The 16,016-nt window shown below is 45.5% G+C and overlaps 1 protein-coding gene across 2 annotated transcripts in view; it reads right to left on the bottom strand.

The window, feature by feature from the left end:
• Positions 1-16,016, bottom strand: part of COG7 (component of oligomeric golgi complex 7) — a 56,089-nt gene that overhangs the window by 9,834 nt on the left and 30,239 nt on the right. For both annotated transcript variants that reach the window (XM_077274723.1, XM_077274724.1), the window contains exons 9-12: positions 8,034-8,161; positions 6,143-6,297; positions 1,911-2,027; positions 289-354 (exon numbers count right to left, since the gene is read on the bottom strand). In XM_077274723.1, coding sequence (XP_077130838.1) covers positions 289-354; positions 1,911-2,027; positions 6,143-6,297; positions 8,034-8,161 — 466 coding nt within the window. The remainder of the gene's footprint in view (positions 1-288; positions 355-1,910; positions 2,028-6,142; positions 6,298-8,033; positions 8,162-16,016) is intronic.

Below are 16,016 nucleotides of genomic sequence, written 5' to 3'. Positions count from 1 at the left end.
AGTGATGGCATATTTCAGCAAAATGGTATCCCTTTGTAAAATGGCAATGACACATTAGAGTAGACGTGTTTCCTCTACACTAGTGACATTCCTCTTAGGACGGCCATTTAAAAAAAAAAAATGAAGAAAAGTGACTAAAGAAAGTGTGGCCGTATTGGAGAACCTTGTAGGTAAAGGGCCATGAATGATATATCCACTCTAATATACATGATTTATTCTATATGAATAGTAATATAAAACATACTTCACAAATGACGGAAATGGGAAAACTGGAATAATTCTCCTTACCGGCTCGCCAGCTGTTGCTCGAAGTCGCCACACTGCCGTAACAATTCTCCACAAGTGGCTATGATCCTAAAGATGACAGACAAAGGAATAAGAATGGCAGAAATCCCCAACAATGCAGCGATCACTATGGAGGAACCCCAGAACGCTGTTTCTAGAGCCAGAAAAGCTCTTTTCCCAAATCAGCTTGGTGCGGGTGTATTCTTGTGCTAGAGTGAAGGGGCAGCAGAATTCTTATGACTGTACTGAGCACGCAGACTACAGCTAGATTAAAGTCAATGAGCCCAACATTTATAATAGGGAAGACCCCAATCAATCTGCTACTTTGTCATTTAATTCAGGCAATTCCTGAAAACCATTAAAATCAAAAGAAGCCATTTAGGTTAATGGGGCTGTAGGGAGCATACACAATGCACTCCCTATTAGGAATGTTCACCCCAGCAATGGTGGTGATCTCAGCCCATAGACCCCCAAATGGTGACAATATATTGACAGGAAATGTCAGAAGCTACAATGAAAAGAGGTATAAAGGTCAAACGTTTTGTTAGAATCTAGAGAAACTGCCAAATCACACAGTTTATCTTATTAGTCACTGAAGCTCTTACAGTCCAAGACATTGACTCTGCAAGTTCTCCGGGACAGTACACATCGCACTGCGTGCCATCCCTCTGTGGACACAAGAAGGTGGTGTGTGTACTGGCTTAGTCTTACATCACGCTTGAAATGATGGCAGTATTTATCGGGGCCCTGGATGACATAACTGACTGGGGAAAATACGTAATGAAACAATGTCTTCAGGTCCAAAGTGTGGCTCACTCTGTCAGTGTGCTGGCCCCCGTTCCTACATGAAAACCATATAACAAAAATTGTTTTCCCCAACACTTCTCCCCATTGATTACAAATGTCCTATTATATGTCTACAGCTCCTAAGCAGACTATGTGTCTCCACGGTAACAGACCACAAACCAACTTTGTGTAGTCTGATCCTCCCACTCCTCTTTTTTTACCTTTTTTCTACTTCAGGCTATCCTACCAAATATACCTCTGCAACAATAAAAATATGTGACTGTAAAACCCCAACATTTGCCGTCATGGAGACACTTACATACGAGCTGTGGAAATGAAACAGCATGAAATCTATATTTTACTGTCATTTATTATTTTACCTTTTTATATATACTAATTTTGATCTTTATTTATTTCTCTTTTGCTTCATTTTTTAGATGGATTGGGCCAATTAAAAAAAAAATGGTTGCAAAAATCTGTATATTCTTTAACTATTTTTCTTTTCAGAGTTATATTTGCATAAAACCCCCTCCAAAAAAACAGGAAGCAGAAATAAAGTGACTGATGAGATGGAGATGAACCCAGCACCCAAAACACATGGCCAGGTACATTTCAACAGAGATTTAATTTAGAAGAAAGGCGGAAGAGGCAGTCTGGAGTTTTTCTTGGCAAGTTCTAGCTTTCATCGGAGTGCCCCTTTAACAACCATAAAGACTTGTGACCCCGTCAGTCCCTACAGATAAGTCTTCTGATCTGTAGAGATACCGGCACCCATCTATTGTACGTAGTTAATCCTCGTCTACAAATCACATAGAGGTGACAGATCCCAGGCCGTCTACCTGACCGAGTGCTGGAACGCCGTCCAATCTTCCAAGAACAAGGCGTCCGCGGGGACATTGTCCAGTTTGTACTTCTTCCTTATTGACTGCAGTGTGTTTGTGAAATCTGACACATATCTGGGAAATGAAGGACAACAGGTAAAAGGCGTTGGAGCGGAGTCGTGACGTGACAGCTTTTTCACACCTGTATTGTCAGGACGCACCGACGCTGCCAGATTCTGAGCGGTAAGTAAGCAAAACTGGGCTTTGCCTTTGTTTGACAACAGCCATGCCAGTAAATGCTAATGATATCCACAAACTTTCCCCCGATAAATCAGTCGTAGCTGAATGATCCTGGCACAATGCCCATTTTGTAATGTTGCCAGTTACTACAACGTCTGGGACAAGGGTGCTGGTGCAATAGCACTGACATTAATTGATTGATGCTGTTGATGACACAAGTCAGAACGAGGACGCGAGCCACCGAGCACCAAATAATTCCTTCACTCACTCGTCTTAATAAAATCTCCTCATATATATGCGAGTCCCACGCTCAAATCTAAGGGGTAAGGTTTCTCCTTGTGGAGAGGGACAAGCCAGGCCTGGCATGTCAGAGTGAGGAGACTTATAAGCCATGCATGCTCCTCTGAGAGGAAGACGACTAGAACTCTAGGACTGCTACTTCCAATAGGTCACACTACAGTTCAAGTCCACTTCCACCCTGAAGAAGCAACTTGCATATCCCACACTATAAAGCAGGTCTATGAGCCAGGATCATTATCAAGGGGGAGGAGCTCACAGGGTAATTAGGCAAAGTAGTCTAATGCCTACATGGAACACCGTCAACCACGCTCCCTCGGTAAAGAGTCTAAAAATTAGCACTAAATAAAAAAAAAGTGCCCATATCTTGGGAACAGTATGACAGATTAAAAAAAAAAAAAAAGCAAACAAAAAAGCAAAATACTCAGGGGAGACGGAATAAAATAAGAGCAAAAAACTGGCCACTCTCTACTGAAGGCAAGCCTCTTTTAAGCCTCAATGTATACATTGTAGATACGCATGATACACGGAAACACATGATGAGAGCATTATACTGCCTCTGTACAAATCCCTGGTTAGACCGCACATGGAGTACTGTGTACAGTTTTGGGCACCGGTGCTCAAGAAGGATATAATGGAACTAGAAAGAGTACAAAGGAGGGCAACAAAATTAATAAAGGGGATGGGGGAACTACAATACCCAGAGAGATTAGCAAAATTAGGATTATTTAGTCTAGAAAAAAAGATGACTGAGGGGCGATCTAATAACCATGTACAAGTATATAAGGGGACAATACAAATATCTCTCCGAGGATCTGTTTATACCAAGGAAGGTGACGGTCACAAGGGGCTTTTCTCTGCATCTGGAGGAGAGAAGGTTTTCCACCAACATAGAAGAGGATTCTTTACTGTTAGGGCAGTGAGAATCTGGAATTCCTTGCCTGAGGAGGTGGTGATGGCGAACTCAGGCGAGGGGTTCAAGAGAGGCCTGGATGTCTTCCTGGAGAGTAACAATATTGTATCTTACAGTTATTAGGTTATTTAGAAGGACATAGATCTGGGGATTTATTCTGACGGCATATAGGCTGAACTGGATGGACAAATGTCTTTTTTTGGCCTTGCTAACTATGTTACTATTTGATGTGAAAATTTGCATTTATCATGTGCAGATTTTGTTGCGACCTTCATGCTATGCATTGCAAAAGTGAATACAGCAATTAATTCCCCACAAAGAATTGACATGATTTTAGATTTTTAAAATCGGCACTTGTGAGGAATTTCCACAACATGCAGATGGATTTTCTGTATGCAAAAACATGTGGCAAGTATGTGCCAAATGCTCATCCTGTGCATCCGCCCAAAAGGCGTTTTCAGGGGCTTTAACAGTGATGACCTATATCAGATCTGTGGGGGACCAACTCCAGATACCTTCCGGGTCAGTAGCTGCAAATGGTACTCCAGACGTTCCCCTTAATTTGTATGGGAGAAAGCTTGCTGAACTACTCACAGCCACAAGGCTACGAACAGAGCTGTGCCACGTTTCAGCCAACCAGCGGGTTGTCAGGCGTCCTGACAATTTGATACTGATGACCCATTCTTATATTAAAATTAGAGATGAGCGAATATTTCAATATCTGGTACGGATTACGATTGCTATATCTGCAATACTTGCCGAACACAGCCAAACGCCACTGGAGTCAATGGGAGTACAGATGAGCGAGTATGTTCAGAAGCAATCATCAAATATAAATTTGGCAGAAATATGGTACAAATATGGCACATTCGGATTCAGTGAACGGTTTCTGAACATATTTGCTCATCTCTATCCAGTAATACCCCTTTAACTGTGTCTATGATACAAATCAAGATGGGCGTAAAAATGATTCAGTGATGAATTAATCACATATTACATTACAGTGGTGACCATATATACACACGGACAAAATTGTTGGTGTCTTCTGATAAAGTAAAAAAACAACAACAACAACGGTCACTGAAATAACTTGAAACTGACAAAAGTAATTTTCTAAGTAAATTTCCTGAATATCAATAATGAGAATCGGACTTTGCTTTTTAGCTTTAGAATTATGGTTCAATAGCAAAATTTAGAACAAACTAAAGAAAATGGTTTGGACAGAAATGATCACACCCTAACGTAACATATTGTTGCACAATCTTTAGAGGCAATTGCCGCAAACAATTTCTGCAGCTCTCACTCAGACTTCTGCCTCGTTCACAGGTATTTTGGCTGACTCCTCGTGAGCAGACTGTTCCTACCATCTCAGGTATGGAAGATCCTTCTCCAGACAGCAGGTTTCAGCTCCTTTTGCAGGTGTTCTGTAGGATTTAGATCAGGGCTCGTAGAAACCACTTCAGAAGAGTCCAATGCTTTGCTTTCAGTCATTTTTGGATCATGGCTCCTCCAAGTATTCCAACACCAGGAAGCACATTTCTCTCCTGGATGCCTTGATAATCTTGAGATTTCATTGTGCCTTGCATAGATTCAAAACCCTTGGGGCCCAATGTAGCCCCAGAACACCATCAAGCCTTCCCCATGTGTCACAGTAGGTACAATGTTCTTTGCTTCATTTTTACGTCTGTGAACATGGAGCTGATGTGACGACAAAAAGCTACAGTTTTCTCAATTGTCCAAAGGACATACACTCCAAGATGTTTAAGACTTGTCAATATGCATTTTGGCAAATTCCAGTCTTGCTTTTTTATGATTTGCTTCCAACAGTGGTTTCCTCCTCGTTTGTCTTCCATGAAGGCCTTTTTGACCAAGACGTGCCGGATGGTGCCATTTGACACCGATGGACCTTGCCTTTGGGAGTTCACCTCTACTCTCTTTCAGAATTGTCCTCAGCTCTTTAACTGCCATTTGTATTATCCATCTTATAAATGTGACATCAGATTTCCTCTTATGACCACATCCAGGGAGATCGGCTAGTCCCGACTTCTGAATAATATGTGTGAACTTTAGTAACAGGAACATCAAGCTGCTTGGAGAGGTCTGATAGCTTTTACCAAAATGTTTATAATGTTCTTTCTAAATCATCTGAGACAACTCTCTCCATAGCTTTCTTTGCTCCTTGTTCGGTGTGGTACACACCAAGATCCCAAACAGCACAGTGACTACTTTTCAACCTACAAATAGACAGACTGACTGACTGCAAGGTTTGTGGACATTCATTTTTGTGCAGGAGATATATATATATATATATATATACATTATATATATATATATATATATATATATATATATATATATATATATATTTTTTTTTTAACATTTCTGTTAAAGACCATTTAAAAAGCAACGTCTGATTTTCCTTAGTTGATACTCACTTTCAAGTTATTTCAGTGACCATTCTGGGTTTTTCTTACGTTACCAGAAGGTACCAACAATTTTGTCAGTGGGTAAATAAATACTGATCTGACAGTCCATAGAACTTAATGCACGTTGTACCAAATGGTGAAGATGATAAAGGTCAAAAGGTCTCCAGCCTGCAAATATTGCGAACCTGATCACTTACTGATGACTCTACAAGATCTTCCAAAGTGATGATTGCATGCCTGATAATACAAAGCAAAGGCCCAATTCATTCTATAACTCAAAGAAGGGGCCCCATGAACTGACTCCCAGCAGCCTGGAGTCATGAAGTCATTACTATGTTCTGCCTCTATAGGTCAGTACTGGAGACCATACTCACTTCTTAAATAGAGAATGCAGTGCTTGTAGCAGGCCGCACACCCCCAGTCCATCCGTCAGTTTGACGCATCGCTCCACTGCGCCTGACGCCAGGCTGAACAGCCGAGACACGGAGTGCGACAGCTCCTGGACGCAGTCGAGAGCCTCACCGTGTTCCTGTGTGACATGGACAAAGCTTGATGATACAAGCGCTGGATCCAATCCTGCACACAACAGAGATCGCCGGGGGTCTATCCATATTGCCGGCCATCACTGGGCTGTAGTCTCATTTCCATACCCCCTAGTTACACATCGGGTGAAGTGAGGGCAGATTGATTGGTATATTACTGAGCACTTACAATCTATCTGTCTGGACTTTTCTACACAAACTTGGCTGAGCATGCATGTGTACTTGGAAATAAATAATTGTCAGACACCTCAGGCAATGACTTATCTCCAGGGAAGACAAAAAAAAAAAACATCGGGCATGTAAATTCAATATGCCCAGTCCTTCTTTGCTCTAAAAGAGTTGGGAACCCCCCACACAGATTAGATTGCTAGCTTGACCCACTGAAATTGGGAGTCATGGTGATTTTACCAGGTGAGTAATGATTTTCTTTTTTTACTTTACTAATGATTTTCTTTTTTTTACTTTATTAATGATTTTTTTTTTATTTATTCTTTAAATACTTTTTTTTTTTGGTAATTCCAAGAAAAACGTTTCAATCTTACTAACTTCCATGCCCATGAGCATGCTCAGCTTGGCTAAGGAAGCGCTCCCACTAACTTTTATATTCATTAAATATGTGTGTCCATGCACGTAACCTAGTGTGTGAGTATTGATATGGTCACCCACGGCCGATTTCTCCAGTGCCCAGCGCCATTCTTCTCTGTGACGCTTCAGCTCTGCAGACAGGTCGCGCTGCCGCTCTGCGTGACCCGGAAGTTGATTTTATAATGAAAACCTATGGAGCGTCAGAACGGTGAAGAAGCAGAGAAGAACGGCGCTGGACATTGTATAGAGCAGGAGAATATATTAGCACACTCACACTACAGAGCATGCATGGACACACACACACGTTAGTGGGCGCGCTTTAATTGGCAGAGCACGCTCGGTAGGTATAATTCGTCAACGTTCTTCCAAAGTGAATGGGCAATGACTGTATTGTTTTTCATGTTATAGCTGGTGGGCACAATAGTATGGGGGGGGTCATTTTTGTCACTAGCTCTGGTCACTCATTGCACCGTTTTAACCGGGTTATGCGACCTATTCACAGGATAGGTTGATCAGCTTTGATCCCATATGATCTGAAAAACTGGGGCCCCAAAATTGTGAGAATTGAGCACCAATCCATTCACTTCTATAGGTGTATGGGAGCGGCAATGCCCATGTGTGAGCATGGCAGCCCATACACAGTGAATGGAGAACACCACTGCTCATTCAAATGGGGGAGAAGGGATCTCCATCCTCACCATGAGAGGCTGCAGAAGGTCAGACCCCAAGGGATCATCTGGAATGGGTTTAGAATGGAGCTTCTAGGGGAATCATTTATTGCACATCATGCTTCTTTGATTAAGGGCTTTCTCATGGCTACTAAAGAATACTGCACCTCCCAAAAGGCAGCATGCGGACCACCCAAATTATGTAAGCCTTTCAATTCTACTGAGTTGTGGCACGTCGGTAGAGTGTGGAGTGTCACCTTTCACTCAGCAAATGTTTAACTCCATTTTGCAGAGCTATTAGGAGCCTAAGATGGCTACAAGCATCAAGCTATAGGAATATGTAAATCATCACAGTATGTAAGATAAGGCAGCAAGTCTACAATTGCCAACAGGTTAATTCTCGGGTGTGGTGAAACACTGTTTGTGCCCATTAACCACTGATCAGGATCATTAAGAGCCATCTGTCTTACCAGAGGAATAGAGCTCAGCTGAATTAACAGGTGTGACTCCTCCAGGCTCCCGTACTTCAGCTGGAATGGCTTGTACGCTCCATACACGGCCTCCACTAGCTCCGTCACCTTCACAATGTTGTGCTCCCCTGACACAGAAACCCATAAATGGCAATGAATATGTATATATGGGGAAAAAGCAAGCAAATCAACTGGTCTGGTCACAGAATTTACTTAGCAAACAAAGCAGATGGTAGCGGGCAACAAAATGACTTCGGTAGCATCAAACAGAAAGGAATGAGCGTCTAGTCTACATTCCTTATCGAGAGAGCTGTGTGGTATAGGCTGTGAATTTTCCTAGTACATAAAATGTCTTCATCATAAAGAAGCACTCCTCCTCCCATCAAACTTTTTCTCCCCTTAATATATTGCAATCATCATTTTATACAGCACTGTGTACTTACAATTGCTCATTCTGCCTGTCCACCCAGTAAATTCTTCTCTTTTCTCTGCTTTATGTAGAAACAGGAAGTTTCTTGTCCCTGCATTTATCATTCCCCTCTTTATCTCCTGACCCAGCTGCTCCCTCTTTTTGCCTCATACAGGGAAAATGTACCTCCTGTTTCTCCATAGACCTTAGAAGGATTCAGCTAGTTTGGTTTCAACCATACGATGTCATAGACCGAATGAAAAGAGAAGTATTAGCTGAGTAGAAGGGGAAAATGAGCAAGTGTAAGTACACAGTGCTGTATAATATGGTGATTGCAATATATTAGGAGGATAAAAACTTTGATGGGAGGAGGAGGAGAAATGCTTCTTTAGGCAATGATCTCTGGTCGGCATCCAATTCGGGCATCTGTTTAGTGCCCCAGGTGAATGCCAATAAAGATGGCACTTCAGATTTTAGGACGTTGGCACCAAGGAAGAAGGTCAGCTGTGTGTGCCCAGATACAAACATCACAAACTTTACAACAAGAAGTTTCTTCATGAAAGGACCCCCTGCAAGACCCACGTAGACAATATAAGGCATTATTAATTAGATCCTGTGTAAGGGATGGGAACTGGGAGCGTCCACAAATGCACATGGAGAGCTCCTGCAAAATCCACCCTGATTGTTCTCCACTTTGACAACATTAATAAGGCTTAACTATATATTTTAGACATCCACGTTGGCAGTATGACATGTTTCCAGCGTGTCCCCGTATTAATATCTTACGTTGGCGTTCCCGTAGACTCACATCTGACATATCGCACTGGGTACACAGCTCGTTATCAAACACATTGCTTTCTAGTAAAGCTCATATGTCTCAGTTATAACTCTAATATGATACTGCTAGAAAAGAGGCCATTGTATCATTGACTTCTAAAGGTCTTCACATGTTAATGGTAACTGCAGTAAATAGGAAGAGCTGCAATACCAGGCACAGCCACTATCAGCGCTAGAGGTCCATGTGCTAATAGGAGTGCCGTTGCCTGTGGAGATGGGATATTGATGGCCTCTCTCAAGGACAGTAAATTTGCATTAGAACTTAAACATCCATTTAACACTTGTCAAGGTTCTTTATACTCCGTCCAACTTCTGTAATTGACACAGACTTTAACACCACCATTTTTCTAAATATATATTTAAAAGAATTGGAGCCCAGTTTTTCTAAAAACAAATTCAGAAAATATAAAATTACCCTTGTAGCCACCAGCAGAGGGCGCTTAGGAGCTCACATATAAACAGTCTGCGGTAAGCCCCAGAGCTCCCTCTAGTGGCGGCGAAAGGGATACTGCTGGGGATTTAGAGCTCTGTATCAGAAAGATGATGCTTGAAATCCAAAAACCTCTCACAAAATTCTATTTTAGGGGACAGGTGGGACGCTTTGGCATTTACAAACAGTTTACTGTAATGTAAAGAGGACACCTGAATCTACCTTCATTATTTCTACAATAGGGAGGAAATCACAAGTCAGGAATGCTCAGCAGCTTCAGAGTTAATTCCAGCCACAGACGGGAGGGAGCGGAGCCGTAGTGTTCTTACAACTTTTACCGTGGATATCAGCCAACACTATCGGCTATGCGAACGTCTGAGAGCCAAGAACAAGGAGCTTTAAGGAGAAACAGAGCATGACACCATCTGAACAAGGCCAGACAGTACTTCTGTAGTAAGGGAACATTCCCCTCCTGACATTACGCAACAGAACGTTTTTCCCATTCCAGACATTATTTTTTAAAGTGAACCTTCAGTGTTGCAGGAAAGAAAAGGATTATGGTGCAGGAGTGTGCGCAATAACACCCTTAATAAATGACTGGCATTAGTGACCATGCCCTTAACAGCAGCACGGACCAGCTGTAGTCCGCACCATCCACTACGTAGTCATTTCCAGCTTTGTAGGTTGTAATGTGATTGTGCAGCCCCGGTGAAACTTGAATACGGAATTTTTGGAAAAAACAGTACTTTTCTATATAATGTATAAATTATATATATATATATATATATATATATATATATATATATATATATATATATATATATATATATATATATATATATATATATATATATATATATAAAACAACCAGCACTCCTAATGTGAACACGTGCACGCTGCAAACTTCATAATATAGATAAAAAAGAACACAGCAGCACAGGTACATGAATCTAGGCCACGTGAAAACACAGACAAATATCCAATATGAATCATACTTCTCAAAAATATTTTTTCACAATTTTTTTTTTTTCCCTCTATTTAGTTACTGGATGCTGGCTGCTTCCAGGCTGATCTTGCACTCCTCCCATTGACCCTGCAGGTGGCGGTAATCAACTCTGCCTGCCCATAAATTGTAGGTTTAGCCCTAGAGTGACATGTTTGTCCATAGTTGTAGGCTGGTGGCCCAAGAGTGGCATGTACGGTAGAATAGGACCCATCAGAAGGAGATCACCTTGCCGTGGTTGATGGGCACACATGAATTGGCCAATTTTTGCGCTAAGAATCTTCAATTCATCTATTACTGTAAGTTTTACGAAAAACATTTTTTTGAAAAAAATTGTGAAATAGGGATTTTTGTGTGTACTCACCGTTAAATCCTTTTCTCCGAGCCACTCATTGGGGGACACAGGGCCATGGGTGTTATGCTGCTGTCTCTAGGAGGCTGACACTAAGTTGAGACAAAAAAGAGTTAGCTCCTCCCCTGCAGTATACACCCTCATGCTGGCTTCCAGAGACCCAGTTCAGTGCAAAAGCAGTAGGAGATTAATAACAGTACAATACCTAACATTAGAGTATAACATGTCGCAGACAGTCAGGAACCAAAAAGGTAACAAGCCAAAAGGGGTGGGTGCTGTGTCCCCCAATGAGTGGCTCGGAGAAAAGGATTTTACGGTGAGTACACACAAAAATCCCTATTTCTCCTTCACCACATTGGGGGACACAGGACCATGGGACGTCCCAAAGCAGTCCCTGGGTGGGAAACAAACCAACCAAATAAACTCCGTGTACCAACTGACTATAAATGCGCTACGGCCGCTTGCAGAATACGTCTGCCAAGGGCCGCATCCGCAGAAGATTGAATATGGACATTGTAGTGCTTTGAAAAAGTATGCAGGCTGGACCACGTTGCGGCCTTGCAAACCTGCTCCGCTGTCGCCTGGTGCCGGATGGCCCAGGAAGCACCCAATGACCGAGTAGAGTGTGCTCTAATCCCCGCCGGGACAGGTCTGGCCCTGACCCGATAGGATTCTTCGATAGCAGACCGAATCCATCTGGCTATCGTGGCCTTAGACGCCGCTAAACCCTTTCTGTGACCCTCCGGGAGAACAAAGAGGGAGTCCGATTTGCGGAAAGGAGCAGTTCTGGAAATGTATCTCCTGAGGGCCCGTACCACATCCAGGGTATGAAGGGCCTTTTCGACCCTGTGTTTTGGCTGTGGGCAGAAAGAGGGAAGAATTATGTCCTCGTTAAGGTGGAAAGATGAGACCACCTTAGGAAGAAAATCCGGAGATGGGCGTAGAACTACCTTGTCCTGGTGGAAGGCAAGGAAAGGCGCCCGGCAGGATAAAGCAGTCAATTCTGAGACCCGTCTGATAGATGTTACTGCCACAAGAAAGGCAACCTTCCAGGAGAGGACAGGTAGCGGTACGTCCTGAAGAGGTTCAAACGGAGGTTCCTGAAGAACGCTCAAGACCAAATTGAGATCCCAGGTCTCCAACGGCATTCTGTAGGGGGGTACCACATGGGAGACCCCCTGAATGAAGGTCCTGACTTGCAAGTTGGCAGCGATCCTACGTTGAAACAACACGGATAGAGCCGAGACCTGACCCTTGAGGGAACTCAGTGCCAGGCCGGAATCTAAACCGGACTGCAAGAAATCCAAAATGGAAGGAATAGAGAAAACAAGCGGAGGGCGACTTCGAAGCCTGCACCACGAGAAGTAGGTCTTCCAGGTACGGTGGTAGATGCGAGCGGAGGACGTCTTGCGAGCTTTGATCATGGTGGGAATGACCTGCTGAGAGAAACCGGCTTGGGTTAGAATCCAGGTTTCAACAGCCACGCCGTTAAACGTAGGGCCCCTGAGCTCTGGTGGAAGATCGGCCCCTGACGAAGCAGATCTGGGCGGTCTGGTAACCGCCAGGGAACGTCGGACACGAGCTGAACGAGCTCCGCATACCATGCGCGACGTGGCCAATCCGGGGCAACAAGGATGACCTGAACCCCCTCCGTCTTGATTTTTCGGATCACCTTTGGTAGTAAGGGAAGCGGAGGGAACACGTAGGGAAGTTGGAAACGATGCCACGGGTATATCAGAGCGTCCACCCCGATGGCCTGGGGATCCCGAGAACGTGCTATGAAGTTGTGAACTTTGGCGTTCAGTCTGGACGCCATCAGATCCACGTCTGGGGTTCCCCATCGAAGGCAGATTTGCCGGAAAACCTCTGGATGAAGTTCCCACTTCCCCGAGGCGAGGCCCTGACGGCTGAGAAAATCCGCCGCCCAGTTCTCCACGCCCGGAATGTGCACCGCGGAAATGATAGAGTGGTTGGCCTCGGCCCAACGAAGAATGTGGGAGACTTCCTGCATCGCCGCCCTGCTGCGGGTACCCCCTTGATGGTTTATATACGCCACGGCTGTGACGTTGTCCGATTGAACTCGAACTGGGTGACCCGCAAGCAGGGGGTGAAAGTGTCTCAGGGCGAGTCTGATCGCACGAATTTCCAGGATGTTTATAGGGAGCCTCGACTCCCGAACTGTCCAACGCCCCTGGGCAGAGTGGTGTAGGAAAACCGCTCCCCAGCCGAGGAGACTGGCATCGGTGGTTACCACCAACCAGCGGATCGGGAGAAAAGACTTCCCCTGGAGGAGAGAGGATCCCAGAGTCCACCATGTGAGGGCTTGCCTGATCCGTGGTGACAGAGGGCATGGGCGATCGAGGGATAAGGGATTCCTGTCCCAGATGTCCAGCAGAGCCTGTTGTAAGGGGCGGAGATGGAGTTGAGCGAAGGGAACAGCTTCTATTGCGGCCACCATCTTTCCCAGAATCTTCATGGCAAAACGGATGGACCGGGTACGAGGGTGACAGAGCGTCCGAGCTCCCTGCTGAAGCTCTTGGGCCTTGGACCGAGGAAGTAAGATCAGTCCCCTCGATGTGTCCAGGATCATGCCTAGGAAGGAAATCCGTCGGGCAGGAATGGGAGAGGACTTGTCCGAGTTGATTAGCCAGCCCAGTCGCGAAAGAGAATCCAAGGTAATGCGGACGCTTGCTTCGCAGGCCTGATAAGATGGACCTTTTATGAGGAGGTCGTCTAAGTATGGCAACAAGACCACTCCTCGAGAGTAAAGAATAGCCATGACAGCCGCCATGACTTTTGTAAATACCCTGGGCGCCGTGGCAAGACCGAAGGGTAAGGCTGTGAACTGAAAATGGTCGTCCAGGATGGCGAAACGGAGAAACTTTTGATGTGGCGGGAAGATAGGGATGTGAAGGTAAGCATCCTTGATATCTATTGATGCTAGGAACTCCCCTCTTTCCATAGAGGAGATGACTGATCGGAGAGATTCCATCCTGAAGTGCCGTACCTTTACGTACTTGTTTAGGAGCTTCAGGTCCAAAATGGGGCGTACCGACCCGTCCTTTTTCGGCACGACGAAGAGGTTTGAGTAGAAACCCCTGAATCTCTCGTGTTCCGGAACCGGAACAATGACCCCGCTTTGGCGGAGGGATTCGATGGCGCAGCAAAAGGCGCCGGAATGAGCTCCCGAACTTGGAAGACGAGAGGGAAAAAACCGTGCTGGAGGGGAGGCGGAGAATTCTAGTTTGTAACCAGACGACACCAGATCCCTGACCCATTCGTCGTGGATGACGGAGAGCCAGACGTGCTGAAAAAGAAGCAGACGTCCGCCAACTTTGGAGGTGTCGACTGGAAAAGACCCCGAGTCATTGCGAGGCGAATCTGGCAGGCCTGGACCCTCTGGTTCTGGGTTGCCTAGGCTTTCCTCGCCAGGACTGATTCGGCCTGAAGGAAGGTCGAGAGTCCCTATCTGGGCGAGCGGATCGTTCTGATCTGGATGAGGGGGCAGAATTGGACCAGAATGGGCTACTGCGAAAGGGCCGAAAGCGAAAATATTGTTGACGCTGAAAAGCGGCCTTGGGCCTATGTTGAGGGAGGAACTTGCTCTTTCCTCCTGTAGCGTCGGAAATAAGCTGGTCTAATTTTTCTCCGAAAAGACGCCCGCTCAGAAAGGGAAGGGAAATCAGAGACTTTTTTGAGGAGGAATCTGCGCGCCACTCTCTGAGCCAGATAGCTCTCCTAATGGTGATGGCGTTAGAAGCTGCAGTTGCTGCACAGTCCGCCGCGTCGAGGGACGCGTACATGACAATCTCCAGCCATGGCAATTTGTTTGGCCAGGTCTGCCACCTCAGGCGGAAATTCCTGTTCCTGAATGGATTTAGCGAGGGCATCCGCCCAGTAAACCATTGCCTTGGCAACCCACGCCGCAGCGAAGGAGGGAGATAGAGAAGAACCCGAGGCTTCGTACACTGAGCGAGCTAGGGAATCTAGCTGGCGTTCTGTGGGACTCTTAATAGAAGCACCGTCAGGAACGGATAGGAGAGTTTTGGTTGCCAAGCGCGAAACCGGAGGATCTACTTGTGGAGATTCCGTCCAATCTTTAACAAGATCTGCAGAAAAGGGATACTTCGACTCCAGAGTCTTTTTGCCTGTAAAACGCTTATCCGGACGCTCCCTGTGTCGCCTGACTATATCCAGGAAATCTGGGTGAGAGGCAAACGTCTTATGGGAACGCTTGTTTCTCGTAAAGGAAACAGAATGGTCCGGGGCAGAATTAGAATCATCGTCCACTTTTAGTGTATGATTAACTGCCTCAATGAGGGAGTCGACAGTAGACCTAAACTCCGGAGCATCCGGGTCTAAGGATGCATCAGACTCATACTCAGAGTCATGATCGCTACGGGCCTCTAGGGAGGGTGAGCGAGAAGTGGAGCTACCAGAGGCTGACTGGTGTGACGAGTGCTCAGGGGAGGTAGTGCGGATCCGTTTTCTGGATGACCGTGCCTCCTTCCGGTGAGAGCGGCCCCTGCTGGCTGACGATTCCCCTGTTACGGAGGGATCTCTTAACCCAGGAAAAAGAGGGCCCCGCTCCCCAGAGGGGTCCTGAAGGGATTTAATCGCTTTGGCCAGCGAATCCACAGACTGTGACAGGGACGCCACCCACTCCGGGGGACTAGATACACTGGGGTCGGTAGCGGCGGAGGGCTCCTGGGCATCGCAGGCTGAGCAGAGGGAGGAACTCTGAGGCCGAGGAAGAGGAGCCTGGCAGGTGGTACACGTAGTAAAAAAGGTAGTATGCACCTTAGTGATCTTTCTGGTCCTTGACTGGGACATGGTGTACGCTAAAGTAAAAAAGACAATGCACAGGGCCTGTAAGCTGTGGAAGCGAGGGCGATGCTGCAAGGGAGAGCTAACGTCGTCTCCTTACCCGTGGTCCTGTGCCCCGCTGGGAG

This window comes from Ranitomeya variabilis, chromosome 7 (assembly GCF_051348905.1).
Source record: "Ranitomeya variabilis isolate aRanVar5 chromosome 7, aRanVar5.hap1, whole genome shotgun sequence".
In the NCBI taxonomy this organism is placed as follows: domain Eukaryota; kingdom Metazoa; phylum Chordata; class Amphibia; order Anura; family Dendrobatidae; genus Ranitomeya; species Ranitomeya variabilis.
Note: the sequence above shows the minus strand (reverse complement) of the source record. Positions and strands in the feature narration are given on the sequence as shown.